The sequence below is a fragment of the Perca fluviatilis genome, chromosome 21, assembly GCF_010015445.1.
Source record: "Perca fluviatilis chromosome 21, GENO_Pfluv_1.0, whole genome shotgun sequence".
NCBI lineage: Eukaryota > Metazoa > Chordata > Actinopteri > Perciformes > Percidae > Perca > Perca fluviatilis.
Genome location: NC_053132.1, coordinates 12,809,031 through 12,827,869, shown reverse-complemented (window position 1 = coordinate 12,827,869; position 18,839 = coordinate 12,809,031). Strand labels below are relative to the sequence as shown.

Sequence of the window (18,839 nt, the reverse complement as noted above, 5' to 3'; positions counted from 1 at the left end):
TTCATAACTTTAGCCTACATAATAAAGTAGTTAAAACTAGCTCCACCTCAAGCAGCTACAACAGTAACCTTCTGCTCAGACATCAATGCATCAGTATTAACAATATCATTTATTAAGTCCCATAGCTGCTCAACTCTTTGAAGTCTTGATGTGAGCAGGCTTAAAAACCACATCTTCCTTATTCTGTTGTGTTCAGGAGTAAGGCAGGTGTAATCGTCAGACTATGATGCAAGTGCACAAAAGACAAGACCACAGTCACATACAGGGATCATCTGAATACATATTTATTAGATAAATATTAGGTTGTCACATCATCTAACTACATACAGTTCTGCAAGACTAAAAATCACAATTAGTTCCTTTATTTTCTGACCAGTTTAGAATATGAAATGATTGTACATACAATGTACACAATAGAGACAATGGCCACATTGCATGAATCACCTTAGATTGTATCATTTTTCCAACTGCTCATGATATCAAAAAATTGTACAAACTATGGATTTGGTTACAATCTTCTGGACCTGTCCCTCCCACCGCCTTCCTCCCACCCCTCCGAACGATTTTCTTTGTAACCTTTTTATTATTATTTTTTTTATAGCTTTCGCAACTCAGAGAATGCAGATGACAGACTAGAACACTTAGGCTAAATATTACATGTAAAACATAGTTGTCCCAGTTCCCCTAACAAAAGAGGTGAAATATATTACAGAGGGGGAACAAAATGCTGAGAGATACCCACAGACACTAACTAACAAGTTTAATTTTCCATATTCAGCCACTTCCAGTAGAGGGGTTGCAAGCTTTTTATTATTCTGAAGAAACAATGCACATTCCCAGGGAAAATGAATACATTTCTGTTCACATGTCTCTATATTCATTTACATATATACAGGCATCCTTGGGACGTTTGATCTAGCCTTGCCCTCAACATCCTTTCCAGGCCAGAATGATGAACGTGCCCTTTCTCTCTGCATTTTTTATTTCTTTTCTTTTTTTTTTTTTTTAAAACAACTTCCTCCAGAGAAATGGCCATTTATTGTGATTGTGCAACTACAGATTTGGGGTGCTGCCTTATACACCAAATTGGCTCACTTGAAAGTGAGGAAAAAAATATGAAATGACGAAGACTTCCATGGGATTGATCAAAAGTTTCAATTCAGATTGTAAAAAAATGAAAATGTGGCGGTGTATCGTTAAAATAGGGATTATTTGATTTGATGTCTCTTTGTGACATAAATATGAAACAACATGTCAGCGTGCTGAACTGGAACAAATATTTCTTAAATGACGTTTAAAATAATGTTTACATAAAACCAGGGTGGTTAAATCAGCACAATGCTACAGTTGAAGGAAATTGGATTTCTAGCCTTACAGATTAATAAGAAAACCAGTACAAAATAATTTACCAAAAACATAAAGGGGATAAAAATGTATATGGTCTCGCGCTTTTAAAAAAGCCACATTTTCTATAACAAAAATATAAACAATATCATGGATTTCTTTAAAATATGGTTGTGATATATCTTTAAAATACCACTGTGTATTGACAATTAGCAACAATTATGATATTCACATAGCTCACTGAAATTACACTGAAAGCCAGCCAATACCATATCTTTTTTAAAACCATTACTGTTCAGTATCACTGATAAAATGCAAACGTAAATTCATGAATAGACATTTTCAATCAAATACATCTGAGTGTGAAAGAAAATATTGCGTCCAACTGAGTTTGACATCTGAAAACTGAAATGATGCTACACAATCACCTTGAGCTGATGCAGGAAAGGGGGGGGGGCACATAAAAAATGGGACATCTGTCAACAAACGACAGGTGTGAGACAGAATGCACTGGGAGGAAAGTGACTAGAAAGCACGGCGACCTGCAGAAAATAGCTTATGAGACATTTGGACTGGCTTCCCCACAACGAGGAGGCGAGACAGCTGTCATATGCTGGTTACAAACAAAGTCAGTGGTTAGATGGAAGTCTGGGAGCATACGTTGTTAGGTCGGACGACTAATGATCAAAGGACATTATCAAGATGATACAAAAATATTCACAATGATATTTACAGTACAATAGCATTTCTTAAAAAATAATACATTTGCATACTGGACAACACTCTTCTCAAAAAGTGAAATTGAAAACAAATGTGGCAAAAGGTCTGCACCAATACTGCTTTAAAAACCACTTCTTGAACAGCAGTGATGGATAAACTGTATTTGTCCTCCCCTATATCTTTGAAATCAATATTTTCTCCCATCACACTAATAGAAACACACAGTCACACATTCACACATGCACACAATCGCAGTCTTACACAGGACCAAGCAAACACAAACCTCTCCATTCTTATCCCTCTAACTTTGGTGAGGTTGAGCAGTTTCCCAAAAGATGTATGGATAGTTTAATTACGCAGCAACAAAAACAAGAAAACAAACAAACATAATACAGTATATACAGCAAATACATGATAAATGTATTGCTGATATCAGCATTATCCCTTCAATGTTAGTGTTAAATATATCATACTAAATCTGACAGAAACAAACGTACAAACAAAAAAAGAGCTGTGGAAACAGCAACTGATGAAAAACCACACTATCTTTTTTTTACCACTTGGAACAGCACTAGACAAGGGCTTGGCACACATGCACTTTGTAGACTATTTTAACAGCACATCATTTAACAGGGAGAGAGATGCAACGTTGCAAAAATGCTGACAAGAGCGACAGCGGGGGCTCATGCAGAGCAGACGACACGGAAGGAGTCGTAGCAGGAAGCAATAAACAAAGCAGGATCTTTACAGAAACCCCAATCTCTTATACTGTACCTTTCGTTTCTATTAAAATCACTTCCTTGCAAAGAAGGACGATAACTATACCATATGTAGAAGTACAGGTCTGCTATTCTTGGTATGCAATATAAACTTTTAGTGGGGCCACAATCTTCTGCGTTGCAGCTTTCAACCCTCAAAGGACTGAAAAACAGGGATATCTCTTTTTGACAAAAATATGTACGTATCACAATTGTAGACAAAATGGAAGCCGATCATTCCCAAAAACACTTTTAAAATTTTGAGCAAAATATTTAAAAAAACAAACTTTTTGTCAACGACAGACATACGCTGATCTAATTGATCTTTTATACTTCCGTTAAGACAGATTATTCTTTTTGCATTGCCAAAATCTCTTGTGCTTTTAAATGATGTGTGGTGGACATAACAGTGTGGCTAACCAGACCAGTCAGGGAATGGAGCTGTGACACCAGGAAGCCGTGGCCTCTCAGATTGGAATAACAATATGGACATAGCACACACTGGCCAGATAGCGCAGGTTTTTTTTCAGTTCTTTTTTCTGTTTTATACAGTGAAATCCTTTTTTCTTCTCAAAAGGAAACAAACCATGAATAAAAAATGCTACAAGACGTTCCTAATGTGCACACATACACCTGTGTGTGGCGTAAAAAAAACCCAAAATCAACTGAGTATAGCTGCACAGTTCAAAAGTATCGCCACTGGGGTAGGAGGACGGAGCGACCCCCCAGCCCCTCCGCATCACGCCGTGTCTTGGGAGTTTTAACCTCTTTCAGTCAATCTGTGCTGGCCAATGAAAACTGTACAAGAGGAAGAAGAGAAAGGGAGTGCATCTTTGTGTTTATCAAGTACTGAGCGACCGCCCTGGGTTCTCAGGGAAACTGCAGGCAGTCAGAAAAGTTTTTGTGTGTCTGAATTGCCTCAGTTGTTTTCGAAGAGCGATAGAAGGTCATCGTTGCTATTGCTGGGGAGGTCGGGTGGATCCAAGTACGACAACAGCTCATCTGGGTTAGCGAGCTCTGGAAGAAGCTGGAAGAAAGGAGGAATAATTTGGTTAGGCATTGAAGTGAACACTGACTATTTTAGACGTTGCTTTTTTTGCCGTATGTCAGGAACTCACGTCTATAGATGGCTCAGGCATGTCCGACCCTGCTTGGCTGTCCAAACTGCTGGAGGGGTTGAAGGCCAGGTCGCCGTGGGGATGGTTGTTGGGGCCGGGTGGCTGCTGTTGCTGCTGAGGAGGCGGAGCTTGTCGTGACGGCTGAGGAGGCCCGCTGTGGTGTAGCTGCTGCCCTGATTGGCTCCCAGGGTGTGGGGATGCATGTAAGCTCTGCAGAGGACCATGCGACTGGTCATTGCCGGCAGAGTGAGGTATCTGTAGAGAGATGGGGAACATCTTTGCTATCAAATGTCTCCTTATACCCAAAAAATCATTGTTAGGGATTCCTATGTTCATTCTGCATGGTAGTTCACTTTATATAAATTCAGGTGTGTTTCTTTGGTGTATATCCTCTGCTCTCACCTGCCAAATGAAGCTAACTGAAGAAGTAAACACTCAAACCTGATTGCTATAGCACACTTACAAATAGTTTACAGATAAACAAGAAAGCAAAACGTGTAGGGAAAAATGTGATGAAAAGACAAAAACAGGTAGAAATGCAGAGTCAATAAACTAAATGCTGGGAGAACTCACTGAGTCAGGCATGTTGTGTGAGAGAGGCTTGTCCTGGGCCATCAGACTGTTGGGCATGTCAGGTGGGTGAGACAGCTGGGGACCGTGCATGAAATCATTCATCGATGTACCACCAGGGGTGCCGTGAGGAAAGTCAAAGTTCCCGTGCCCCTGGTAACTGTTGCCTAGTACACAGAATAAAAAACAAAAACAAACAGTAAATACATGAGTACATTTCTTACAGTTATTTTACATTACTTTTGTAGTGTCACTACCATTAACATTTAGAAGATGTTTACTGAGGTACCATGACTTTGTATACTATATATATATTTAAGGTATGTATTGTATCCTACCTTGGCTGCCATATTCGCTGTTGTTGCCCCCTTGCTGAGAAGATAATAATGGGTACGGTGACGGCCCGGGGCCGAGCTGAGCTATCATCTCCATCACATTGGGCATGATCATTTGGCTGGGGCTCATAGTCTTAAACCTCTTGGCCAGCGGTCCATCTGGATCCTCCTTGATGTGGATATCAGATTTAATAGCTACCGGCCGCCAGCTACATGTTGGGTCAATAGTCACTTCCTCAAACTCAGAACTGGTGAAATACAAATGAAATGTTTAAGATACAAGGAAATAAAGATAAATATATTATTTGCATTACAGTACAATTTTGTTCCCAACTTACTTTTGAATGGCGTTCAAGATTCCCCACATGTACTGGTCCACTTCGAGTCCCTCTAACAACGCTGTTTTACTGAGCAAAGAGGAGAGACAGAGCTTAAAATGCTGAGAGAGACACCTATGTGGATTACAGTCAAAACTATAGACGAGGCAAATACTGTTATGTATTAAAGCTTGATAAACTTACTTGCATACAGGACATCGCCATGTCCCCCGCTCACAGTTCAGTTGTAAATACGATTCCAAATCAAAACACTGCAAGAAGAAAAGAAAGTCACATTTGTTAACAAGTACAATATTTTAAAGATTTCCTGACTCTCAGTGTGTTTGTTTATCCCTTCAGGGCTCACCTGAACATGTTTGCAGTCGTGGCCTCTTGCTGGAAGCTGTATTCGCCGAAAGGTGATTGGACATTTGAGGGAAACCTTAATGGCCGTCTGCTCAACGCCATCCTCTCCGTTGAGTGCTGCGTTCCCCGATGACGCTGCTACGCTGCTGAAGTTCCTCTTAACTGGGAGGCAGGATGAGACAAATATAGTGCGTAAGGAAGGGCTCTGAGAACAATCAGGACATTAGGGTGCAAAATGTGACCGTGTTCTTTTGTATATACCTTTGGTGATGCAGTGCTCTGCAGGCAGAAGCCTTTTCTTCAGTAAGCCCTGGAGGACAGAGCGAACTGAGGGCCTGTGGACCAGCTGCAGCACAAACAAGTGCGACTGCAAGAGGAAACATCACTGTCACTATTACAAACATCATCTTAAGTTGTGTTAGGTTACAGTTTCAACATATCGTATATCATCGTATTTCATATGTATCCAGAGAGAGAAAAAGACCCTTTTTTTATTTTGTTCAAAGCTTTAGCATTTAATATCATTTGCAGGTAGATCTTTTTATGTCTGACTTTTATTATCTGGCAACTACTTTATGCATCTGGATTTGTATAAACCTGTTTTTATTAGTACTGGATATTTTTACTCACACAGCAACAAGCAGTGACTGTGATCTGGATCGTGTTTCTTCCTGGCTGGCATACATGTTTCAAGTGCAGGGGTTTGTGGGAGGTCTTATTGTCGCCCCGCTCGATGGTGAGCGGTGTGGCATTTACGCTGACTTGGACCGAAGCTGGCCAGTTGGTGTTCATCTGACGGTCTTCATGGTGGTAGCACTTAAACTGCAGCTCGAGGTCCGATCTGCGCAGACAGAAGAAGAAAAGAAAAAAAAAAGAAAAGATAGATTTCCAACCTCCTGATCAATTCTAAAACAAACAGACCACCAGTGATGGGAGGCTAAATATAAGATGATGTCATCTCACAATATGTCACCAGAAAGAATCCTAATTGCAAGACGCTTGATGAGGTTTGGATGGGAGAGTGACTTTTGCTTGAAGGGGAAGTAAAGAATTACAATAATCTAAATCAATGCATTTATGACCTTCTCCAAGTTAAATGAGAATGCTTGATTTAAAGAAAGAACGTGTTTTTCTCCTAGCACTTCCTTGTCAATGCTAACCCCACTGGTCACTGCAGTGCACATTGTTGGTGCAGCACCATGAAGATGATCCCTCACTGGCTTCCCACCCATCTATGACAGTGGTATTTGATGAGGCTTAAATGTATAAGGATTATGTGTACAAGGCTGGTCATGTCAAAGGAAAATAGTACGGACCCTAGAGGTGACTGTGGGATGCCATGGGATAGTACTTCTAGGTCTTTTTGACCAAATAGTCCCAAAACATACACTGTGAGCCCCAAGAACCAACAGCCAGGAACTAAATCAGGGATTAAAATTCTTTTTGCACATTCATATTTGTATTTCCACCTAATCTCAAGAGCCGTAACTACTTTAAACACAGTTTAAGTTCTCTTGCTCTCTAGCTCTCTTCCATTAAGCCCCTCTTCTCTCTTAATCTTTTGAAAAGCCCTATTACTAAGCCTGAGCCAGAGAATGTTTTGTTGGAGAGGTAAGAGACGGATTTCTTTACTATATATATGAAATGCTAACTGTTTCCAGAGACATAAAAGACTTAAAACTGCAACTGTCAACAGGAGGCCACAGGACTAGGTAAAATGACTGTATCACAAAGCTCTCTCGGGAGAAAAAATATCTGGGAAGAATATAAAAAAATATACTGTACGTTAATTCAGTGCATGATGTCTTACCTCCACATGAGAGTCTGATGTACAGAAGGCCGTAAGTGGAAAACGTGGTTGCTAACAGCCAGGTTATGCTCTAGCCTGAAGGGCTCTAGGACTACACCATCCCGCACAGGGAACGTCAGGCGCAGCTCCTCGTTGTGGTTGGCTGCATTGGTTGAAAAAGAGCCAAGGTCAGACCATCATGAACTTTTAAAGGAATAATTCACTGTTAAGATATCTTCATTGGAAATGTTCCAGTTACTGACCTGGAGGAGGAGGGAGAGCGTTGATATTTGGTTTGATGTCAGGAGGGAAGGGTGGCTTCACGTCCTGGTTTGGCGACAAGTATGGAGGGATGTTACTTCCTGGGGTCATTGGAGGGGTGGGGTTGCCTGGCACTGGGGAGTGAGGGTAGTTACCCACCGGTCTGGGCGGCTATATTGAAGACAATCGATTAGAAATCAAATGTTCATGGGACTATAATCAGCACAACACAAGAGAATGATAATATGAAGAAACAAAATTGATAGAAACATAAGACTTACCCCATTCATATTACCCTGGCTGTACTGATATCCACTCCCAGAGAAGTTATTCGTTTGGCCATTAAAAGGCTCTTGCTGTAATGAAAAAAAAAAAGGATTAAAAATGATTTTTCTCTCCAAATTAACCTCTATTATTTGTACCAAAAAACTGATGACACCTTGCCAAAAGGTTTTTGGTATGATACTCAAAATAATCATCAAGAGTTTGGGTGAATAGCAGTATTACTGCACCTTATAGTACTGGCCCATGGCACCACTGGGTGGCGGGTATTGGCCCTGCAGCTGCTGTCCTGGCATCCTCTGGCCCGGGTAGTTAGGGGACGGCAGTGGCCTCGAGGGGTTAGGTGAGGGGTACGGCCCCTGCTGGTTAGGGAACTGGCTGTTTGGTCCATACTGCTGCCCGCCATAACTTGGCTGTGGATGCAGAGATTACAAACATATATTCAACATACAGCAAACAAGCTGAACCTTGAAGATGAAAGTGTTAAATTCACATCCACTCCTCCCGGTGCGGCACTTTCATGCCCTGCATACGCGGAGGGGGGACCAGCCTTGCTGCTGCCGCCATGAGCCCGAGCCGCCCTGTGCATGTTTTCCTGGGGCCCTCATGCTGGACATTCATGCACATGTTGGTTGGGGGAACCGAAATGAACTGGTGGTGTTTGATTAAGGAACTCATTGAAACAAAATGGGTTCAATCAACCATCTCTAGTTGATGTATGTGGAATTTTACTTGTATGTCAAAGTCCAAAACAAAAATGTTCCACCTTTAAAAGAGTCTTGTTAGCTTTTGGTTGGCTAATGTGCCATTTCTTACTACTTCAGTAACTATTCACCCTTAACATTGACTTAGTCTGGCATTGGAGTTGGTTTATTTTTTTATGCTTGTGTCTTTTTTGGTTCCGGTTGTGTGGGTGCGGTTGGTGCCCCCAACTGCAGCCTGTGTACGGCGTGCGGGTGGGTGGTCTGGGGGACCGGGAGTGTTGGGGGATACCCATTCCTCGTCACTTAGGCCCTCAGGGTGTACTTGCCAAGCGCGCCATTTGGTCAATTCAATTCCATTTATTTATTGTAGTCAAATCCTATCAAGAGTTATCTCAGACTTTACGATAGAGTAGGTCCCACCCTCACTCTATTAACCCCAACAATTACAGTAATTCCCTCAAGAGGAAGCATTAGCAGTGGCTATTGCGACAGTGGCAAGGAAAAACTCCCTTTTAGGAAGAAACCTCGGCAGACCCAGACTGCCAGTAATGAGCTCAGACCATCAAGCTGGAGGATTGCAATCATTTTAACTGTCAGAATGACTTCTTAGCAATTTTAATCGTTGACAGGTACTAATTCCACTGTCCACTTACTTGCCACCAAAGCCTCCTCCTCCGGGGTAGTTGGGTCGTCCGTACATGCCCTGCTGCATGTAGCCCTGGTTGGAGTTGCCTTTGTTTGGGAACTGCTGCTGAGGACCGGGAAACTGTGAAGAGTTCATCCCAGGATTGTTACCAGACACCCGCGGCCCCCGGGGGGTTGCCCCAGGGTTGTATGGGATTGTTGTTGTTGACCTATGGATTTCCACTATTTATAATATTGTTGTTTTATTAATCTGAATATAGGAATAGGAAAACCCTTCTGCGAGACACTTTAAGAACATGTGTTTTATCATTCCCTATGTTGATATGTCTCCTTTAGTAGTGCAGATTTTGTTTGTGGGTAGGTGGGGAAGCTTGGTGGTGTAAAAACATCAATGTCTCACTGCCATATTTTGTTTTAGTACTAGTGGTAGTATATGTTTATTCTCATAGGGAGAAGACCGTTTTTTTTGGTTTTAAACAAAAGCATGTTCTTCCTCTTGAAATGCACACACAATGTGTTCTTTTCAATTTCCTCATTGTCTCCCATGCTGTACTTCCGTTGGTCACTGGTTTGTCACAGCCCTTTGGATCCATAAGGACACCAGGCTTCATGTGGAGAGGAAGGCTTACCCAGGGCCTGTTCTGTCTGTTCTCACACACCCCCCCCCCCCACCCCCCCCCCCCCCCCCCCCCCCCACCACACACACACACACACACACACTGACCCGTGTGAGAGGCTGGGCTTCATGGAGCTCATAGGGGGCTGCATGGGCACTTTTCCCGGGGGCTCGTTTGTGTTCTTCTGTGGGGAGGAGGGAGGGGCGTCCCCTCCTCACCCGGAGGAAGGGAGCTGGAGAGGCAGAGGAGAGTGTATGTAAATATCTGCAGATGTAACAACCCTCTATTGCAAGTGCTGAAAAAACTAATTATATGAGACGAGCAGGGCAGACGGAACAACAACTTAAGAACAGAAGCTCTGAAAAAAAAAGCAATGGCCTGACTGACAAAATGATGTGTAAGGTCTTTGTGCAAAATACACTATGACAAAACCAGGAGTCCTGTCTGTACCTTTAAAACAGAATAGGTCTACAATCACTGCCAGTCAGCCCACATAACTATGCAACAACATTTAACATTTAAGCATCCTTTAAGGTGAGATAGAATAACAAATGTTACTAAAGATGTTTTTTTTGAAAAATTGTGAGAACCTTTTCTGGAATGATCTGCTAAGTAAGGTAAAACTGTATTAAAAATACAGTTGTGTAGTTGTGTATTTGTTATATACATTTTCAGTTTGTTTATATGAACAGGTGAAGGGTCATTTTTCCCCACATTAAATGAAAATTTTAATAATAATTTTATTTATTTTTTTAAATAAAAATTTTGTTTGTGCTTTCAATGATTTGCAATTAAATTCACTACTATTTTCAGGAAAATACGTACATGAAGACTTTCTGTGGGGGAATGAATGCAAACAGTGACAGATTTAACTTTTGCAAAAGTGACAGCATAGAACTTCTCCCGATGAATCAAACAGAATAAAATAACATTTGTTTGTATCACTTTATCCGATTATCGGATTTATCATCTTCTAATAGTTATTTGCTCTATTATTAATTCTTATTCTAAAATGTCTTTCTGTCTTTTAAACCTCATTGTTGTATCCACTCATGTGCACTGTCTGCCACTCTCTTCAGGCTAGTCTTCATCAGTAGTAGTCTATGTAAATGTATGTCTGTCCTGTGTGGGTCTTTTTCCCTTTAGGATTCTCTCTGTGAAATAAATTGACAAAGAAAAGTAAACCCCAAATTATATCCTACAGCAAGCATGGCTTTACCCTGAAAAAAAAAATTTCTAACTAAAAGCAGCCAAAATGTGTTGCATTATTAGTTCATTTAAATGCATATATTGCCAGGTGAGAAGCAGCTTAGGTTCTATGTAAGATGAGGGATTCCTTGAGACCACCTTAGTATTTTGTATACTAGAAAACTCCTCTTACAGTAAGAGACATAAGGAGGCACCTTTATGCTGCAATATAAAATACCAGCTTTAAATTCATTATGTCACTGCAGCTCTTGGCCACTAGGGTTCACTCTGGGCCTGCAGATGGACTCCAGCCCTTCCCTCCTCTCCTCTCCACCTTCCTAAGGAACCGCTTGGTTAGGTAGCCATCACCTAAGAGTGTGTTTGATCAAATCATATGCTTTTCATCTGCAGTGCATGTTTTTGTACTGTGCCAACTACAAAAGACTCCCGTTTCCTTATTCTCTCCCTCTCGCTTCCCCTGTCTCCTTCTATCCTCTCTCTGCGGCGGCAGAAGAGAAAGGGAATGTGGATTCAATCAAAGAGCAGGGCAGCCACCTCCTCTTATGATTCACAGCACTTCTAGGCTGACTAAGGAGCAAGGGAAGGAGGGGGGGTTAAACAGAGCTCTTGGTGATTTCAGCTGCGGTTCGCGCAAAAAGCCACGTCAATATGACAGCAGACAGTGCAGGCTGTCCTCACAGGCAGATCCTCCCTGCTGCCACATGCAAGGATAGGCTGCCACAGCACATATTCATATTACACAGAGAGGGACAGGGGAGGGACAGAGAGGGAGATAAAAAATAAAAAAAAACGTTGAGTGAGTCAGTGAGAGAGGGGGCATCAGGCTAATGGGGCTGATGGGAGGGAGGAACAAACAAAAGCTTCTGACTCCCATCACAAACATGGCAACCCAGAGATTTGCCCACACATGAGTGCTTGCAAACAGTGCAAGCCTACTGACACACACATAAGGAAAGACACCACACTGGCTTATATTGTAGAGGTAAAATAAATAGGACACGAGATGTCCTCTGAGCGGCCGAATTTCCGAGGACAAAACTGAATTTCAGCATCGGCAAACAAACACACACCTTCTCTTTTCAGAGCATTGCACCCCAAAAGGCACATCCTCTCCTTTCATTTGAACACTGAGCACACCAGCCTCGCTCTGTGTAAAGATGAGGGCTGGAATACAAAAGACATGTACAGATGGTGCCAGCAGTCTCTCTGCCTCTCCCTCTCCTCTCCCTCCCCTCCCTTCCACTCCTTTAAAAAGCAGCACAGGGCTCAGGCGCAGAGGCAGCTGGGTTTTTCCTCCTTCCCACCCGCTTATGCTCCCTCTCTTTTTCTCCCCCCCTCCTTCCTGCCTCCTGCTCTTGGCAAGGCAGGTGCCAGGAGACAGGCTGTGCTGTTCCTCCAGAGGATTGATCTGACTTTACCGCGGCTGTGCTTTGGTTGACAGAAAAGGCCTCTGAGGTGCTATTCTACTGAAAACATCACACCCACAGGTAGATGTACCGATTTGTAGGTTAGTTTTGATGAAATATAACTGGGTCCAAGTGCTAGCTTTATAAGTTTCACATCTATGTTAGAACGTCCTGCAGTGTTTCAACAGCACCCTCCCTCTTCGCAGACCCCCTTCTGATTGAGAGTTTTAAATTCAAGGGCCTGGCGACCAGCCAGCATGTTACAGCTCAATTAGGTCTCATTATTCTCTTCCAACAAGGGGTAACTTGCACTTCTTCTATGTTGATAAACATGTCTCCGCAATTTATCCCATAACTGTGCCACCGTGAGGCCGTCTGGCTGAGGGGACGGTATCCACGTTTCACACTGAGGCCGACATCAACAGCCGCAGGACAAAAACAACAACAGCGTTGAGCCGAGCAGTGAAATGACAATACATATTTAAGGGAATAAGAGGAAAAAAAGGAGAGGGAAGCACCAGCGCTGCCACTTAAAGAGGAATTATTCTACCCCACCATTACATAAAGGGCTTATCACCACACAAAATGATCACCTCTGCTGAGCACCAACCTGTTTAAAGGAGAAGAGCTCTGTCATTCACGCAGAGGATAAACACCTCACAGTCTCTCCCTCCTCCTCCTCCTCCTTCGCCCATGCATCTCTTTGGACAGTGCGGATGATGAACACAAAAGGATTACTGTTTTTCTTCTCCTCTCCTCCCACAGACGGTCCTTCAATAGACTCATCTGTTTTCCTCCTTTAGAAGAGCCAAAACTGGAGATAATCGTCTCAGGTGTAGCTCTTCCAAATGACTATTCTGGAGTGAATCAAACTGCCGTTTGGTGCTACAGAGCATCTTTTTGCTCTGTTTACACATTGGCCTCCCTGGCGGCTATGGGTCTCTGTCTTCCATAAGGAGAGGAGCCTATCTTGTTTGCCTTGTAGATAGTCCCAGGGGCCCGGCTGAGTCTGAGCCGTATTGATATTCTGGTGCTCAGCTGTGCAGCCTGATGGTCAGCCAAGGCGAAGGGCGGTAAACGCATCTGCTGGGACTAGATGGGTGGTTCAGTGGCTGGGCCTGCAGCTTCCAGCTTCACTCTCTGTCATAAAGCCCCGGGGAAACATGACAAACGACATGGACTGCATCCCTGACAGTTGTTCAATGTTCTTTCCAATGATAATGCTCCCCCATCCCCAACTTTTGCCACACATTCAGACAGGAGAAACAGAGATAAACTGTGCTGATTAAATACCTTTTATTCTGCCTCTTTTGGCTCCACCAAAAGAAAAGGGCCTCTAGATTAAAGGGTCAGTTCACCCAAATTACATCGTGTCTAGCCATTGTAGTTTGCCAATGTTTTGAGATCTCATTTCTGTTTCTACCCCAACACAATGGAAGTGAACAGAATTCCATCTGCTCAAAATAACATTTGTTAAAGAAAAAAAGAAGGAAAAAAAAGTGTCTTTTCAGAAACAAAGTAATTTGTACTCAAAAACAGTCTTCAATGGAGCTACGTAGCTGCGTGCGTAGGCTCCGTAGCTACGTGGTATCCTAGCTGATGTGCATGTTCCCAAAAACGTAACTACAAGTCGGGGGTTTGGCAGCTACGGATATATCACTTACAGCCGGAACTGTGACTTGTCAGTTTGCGCTGCTTGTAGAGATTGTTGAGAGTGAATATAACATGAAGCATGAGGTAAAAAAAGACAGACTTCCCCTATGTCACTCGTATTACAAAGTGACTGGAATGTAAACACAGTTACTGTAGCGACAATAGGCTAATTAACGATAAATCTGTCTAATGTTGCAGTGGAGCAACAGTAGAAATCAAAACATATGCTCCAGGTATCTACGGTGAGACTCCTGTTATGTGTTATCCCCTTGCGTCAACTATAAATCCATCTCACCAAAGCGATAGTACCTATAAAATTTCTGTTCTGTGTTCATTTTTCCATACTTTGAGCACGACAAATGGAATTCCATTCACCTCTATTGTTTTAGGGTGGAGGCAGGAATAAAATAAATGTGTTTTTGTAACTTGGGTGAGTTAACCCTTTAAAACAGATGTGCAGCAAAAACCATGACGAATAGTGGCTAAGTGCTGCACGAACAACCTGTGGGAGAGGATAAGGCTACAAACATGGCATGAATGGCTACCAAAGGTCACTCCTTTACTTGCTGCCTCCTCCAGCACATTTCTCTCTACTCTTCGTCTTTTTCCTTTTCTCCCTCACTCTTTCTCTCCGTTTACTGGCAGGAGGACTGTATGGGAGGCAGCAGGTAAGGCAGATGCCAAGAGCTCTTATGATCCTCGTCCCTCCCCTCCCTCCCTCTCTGCTCTGTATCTAATAGACACCTGCTCCCTTGTCAACCCCGGCTCCCACCTGGCATCGTCCCACATGGCTTGGTCACTAACGCCCACACAAACATACAGTATACATCCAGTCATCACATCACACTCACATTATCAGCAGCACTTCCTCACAATTCCCATACAAACTGTAACAACGAAGTCCATGTTTTGCTTTAAACCTGTCGGGGAGAATTGCAACCTCCAAACGGCTTGTTTGAAGACATTTAGCCAGAAGGGCTGAAAGGAGAACAAAGACCATGAGCAAACTAACAAGAACGGCTCCAGTGGGCTGCACTCTTTAGTTTCTGAGGGAGCTCTAATCACATTCTGTTCCTCCCTCCCTCCACTCTCTCTCTCTCTGCCCAGAAAGGATTGAATGGACACAAGCCTCCTGCAGGCCAAAGTCAATTAAAATAAGACAGAGTCTAGGGAGCCCTAGCATCCCTGGTTACTGAAAGCACCTAAGAGGCCATACAAAACAGCCATGTTTAGCTTAGCCAAAGAATTCCTCACTTGTGTAGGCTTCCCGGAACTGTAAATGTTTGGGATTTACCTCATAATATATGAAAAACTACATGAATAACTGGTTGCTATGACATTCACTTACAGCTATCCTGCATAAACTACCGGCTGGATTGTAAATCATCTCCCTCTCTGCCTCGCGGCACTCAGCACAGTCATCACAGAGCCAAGGGTGCCCGCCTCACAGCCATCAAATCTCTCTTTTGTCTCTTCACAGATGCCACCAATTATTCATCAGCGCCAATTTGATAATGAAATGGAAGCAACTCGTCCATCATGCAGTCTTTTGAGGGGCGGGTATAACAGGTTACAGACCTGTCAACCCATGACAGACCAGAACTGTGCTACAGTACTTGTTTATGCATGGGGTAAAATTAGATGGAAGCTCACAGGTGGAACACATTTCCCCTCTCTGGTCACCCTCTCAACTCTACAACACTTTGGCACGGAAGGGAGTGCGAACTGGGTGTCGTAAAACTGAGTCTGTAAACTGACTTCATTAGCTCAGTTATTAAGATTTTAAAGTTGGATGAGTCATTTTGTGACATATTTCAGGGTGATTGATGTTTTCAGAAAGCTGATGAAGTGGGAAGGATGTGTGAAGTGGAAACATGTGAATGTCATGGCTGCCATGTGGGATCAAAATGTGACATATTTCCCCCGAGGTCCTTTAAACGTATGCAGTCAAGGAGCTATTTCATTAAGTGAAAATGAGCTGAGAGAGAAAAAATTTAAATAACCACAATGACAGTGAGTGTGTAACATTGGAAAAGTATGAGAAAGCAAATATATGTTTTGGATTTAAAGCATTAGCGCTAACCGTTATAAAACAACCACCTCCTGTCTGCACCTCATCTTTGTCTGCTGCTTTTTTTTTTTTCTTGCATTATTTCCTCTGCTGCTCAGAAGTCAGTGATGTTGGAGTCTTGTCAATGAGTACTTAGGCCCGTTGCCTCATGGGGAGCCAGACTTGCTGGCTAGGTTTTATGGCCCATTTCAGAGCTGCCCCGGCTTAAATACAGCCTCCTGCTGGCCACATGGCCACAATGTCGTGCCATGTCCATCCGGCAAGAAGGGGGGACGCTTGGACTCGTGCCAGAAAGGTTTTACTGAGGCCACAAGCATATGTGGCCATGTGGAAGCAAGCGGCACAAGGAAAAAAAATGAAAAAATGCTGCAGATTTGGTGTTTCTGGGTTGCTGTTTTGACATCCTGCAGTCTTTGTTGCAACATTAAAAACCTCTTATTGATGGATAGAAAAGCTGTCCCTTACTCCTCTTAACGTCCCACTCCTGCTGTCATAATAACTTCAGTATCAAAATATCCAGCTAACCACTTTGTGATGCAAATTTTGATTTATATGGATATAAAAATGCAGGATTTCTTAATAAAAAATCGAAATGTCAAAGATAAGACATTTTAAATAAAAATCAGTGTATACAGATTTGAGATAAAGATTGTACTGTATGTCTTTAAGTAGTCCACTTGGCACTAACTGAATACCAACTGGAACATACAATATACGCCACAATCTCAAGATGATTTATGCAGATCTCATCACTCTGACTGACATTTCTTGGTCATGGATATATAGGAACCAAACCCTCGTCTAAGCAGGCCAGTGATTTAAATGATAATCTCTCTTGGCACATGCAACAAATCTCTTCATTAAAAACAGGGCATGCCATTCAGCGTCCCTGTAAAGCATGGAGGTGGAAATCTATAGCATTTCACCCCCTGGTGAGAATTAATTCCTTGTGCATTTAAGCCAAACATCTTCCCCGACCAACGTTCAATCTTCAATCTGTTACTGTATGTCGCTCCCTGCTACAGTAAGCTCATTGGGAGCAAAACTCCTTCCAAACCTACATCTTTATGTCTTAATTCAGGAGATAAAATCTGGCAACAGTGTGTTAAGTGTCTGAGGTCAAGTTTCCTCAAAGAGCCATAGCAGTGGTTTTGCATGTTTTAGCACATCTACTAACAATCATATTTACTTAAAAGCTAACAATTTTGCAATTTCTTCTCCTGAAAATCTCTCCTTCCTGCTTAGCAAATTCGCCATCATAATCGCAATGCGCCAAGGTACAAATGCGCCTGGCTTTTAAAGGGAATGGGAGATGACACTCTATACACTTTATTGCATGTTACGCACTAAACACACCTATGATTAATTAAGACACTAAGTACATCCCTTTTGAACCATGTGCCTGGCGCATGGACCCTTTTTTCCGCTGTTAAACTAGCAAAAGTGGATTCGTACACGCTCTAAACGCACCTGTGCCAGGCGCTTCATGCCGTGCTCTTAGATCGTTAAAATAGGGCCACTAGTGTGCTTTTTGGTCAAAGTAACGTTGCAGCTTGCAAGTTGGGACTGCATTACCACATAGTGATCATGTAACTTTGAGTTAACCTAAACAGACATGATGCTCATTCTTTTGTCTATTTTCCCAGTTTTTATTGTTACCTTTAATTTTAAATGTTAACTAATTATTTTTTATGTTGCTTTTCTAAAGATTCTAAAAGCGCTATATAAATAAACTTTATGTGATTAATATGATTCAACTGAAGTTTGAAGAGTTGGCTAACAAAAATGAGTGGAAAGAAAGGAAAATATACATTAAAAAGTACAGCCTGTATTTGAAAACAGTCAGTAAAAATATAATACATACATGATTTGTAATTAAGGAGCTAAAAAAATTACAAAAAAATACTGTCATGGCCCTTTAAAAGGGAAAAGCATCCAGCCAACTGCACAGTGAGGCCGACTGCACCAGCACAGAGTGTGCTATTAACCATGCACTTCTGCAACCAGATTATAAGATGAGCAGACCTGCAAAGAAGCTGCTTACAGGAGCCAGACTGTTTCCCCGAGCAACAGGCTGCTATTAGCGAAGGCCCAGCCTTAAGCCCCCGTCTACAATGATACTAATTAGGCACGGAGCAGATGTGCCCGGACTAGTGCCCACCTCAGGGTGCTGGGCAGGGCCGGTAGTGTCCTGGCAGCATACGCTGGTGGCTGATTCACCTGCGACCTTTACACAGTGGGCCTGGTGACAAAGCCTCCCTTTAGACGTACAGTACGGAACAGACACTGGAGGAGCCTGGGTTGGGTCCCGGCACCCCTCTAGGCTCATTAGAGTCATCCATATGTGCAACAGTGCAGTATTTGAATAAAAAAGCTTTCTAATGATAAACACTCAGGCCAAATGGCATGTATGGCCTCAAAAAACAATATACATTTAGCAAATAATGTGCATTTTTTTCATTTTCACATATTCTTATTCCTTCAAATTGAATAATTTTAAAATCTATTTTATACAGGGCATAATGAATTTCACACTGTAGATGTCTTTAAAAAAATTGTATTCTATTTTACTTTATACATTCTTATTGTCTAAGTTAAGTTGCTGGTACTTTGTCTACATACAAATAAAAATAAAATCATATAATGTATCATTTTGATTTGCCCTTCTATATGT

The 18,839-nt window shown here is 42.3% G+C and overlaps 1 protein-coding gene across 1 annotated transcript in view; it reads right to left on the bottom strand.

The window, feature by feature from the left end:
• Positions 1–260: 260 nt before the first annotated feature.
• Positions 261–18,839, bottom strand: part of LOC120551603 (zinc finger MIZ domain-containing protein 1-like) — a 106,775-nt gene continuing 88,196 nt past the window's right edge. Inside the window, exons 7-21 of the mRNA XM_039789091.1 lie at positions 9,934–10,036; positions 9,217–9,418; positions 8,091–8,282; positions 7,860–7,934; positions 7,581–7,749; positions 7,339–7,480; positions 6,159–6,369; positions 5,790–5,895; positions 5,530–5,690; positions 5,367–5,434; positions 5,184–5,252; positions 4,849–5,093; positions 4,514–4,677; positions 3,941–4,195; positions 261–3,849 (exon numbers count right to left, since the gene is read on the bottom strand). Of these exons, the coding sequence (XP_039645025.1) occupies positions 3,742–3,849; positions 3,941–4,195; positions 4,514–4,677; positions 4,849–5,093; positions 5,184–5,252; positions 5,367–5,434; positions 5,530–5,690; positions 5,790–5,895; positions 6,159–6,369; positions 7,339–7,480; positions 7,581–7,749; positions 7,860–7,934; positions 8,091–8,282; positions 9,217–9,418; positions 9,934–10,036 (2,270 nt within the window). The 3' untranslated portion in view covers positions 261–3,741. The remainder of the gene's footprint in view (positions 3,850–3,940; positions 4,196–4,513; positions 4,678–4,848; positions 5,094–5,183; positions 5,253–5,366; positions 5,435–5,529; positions 5,691–5,789; positions 5,896–6,158; positions 6,370–7,338; positions 7,481–7,580; positions 7,750–7,859; positions 7,935–8,090; positions 8,283–9,216; positions 9,419–9,933; positions 10,037–18,839) is intronic.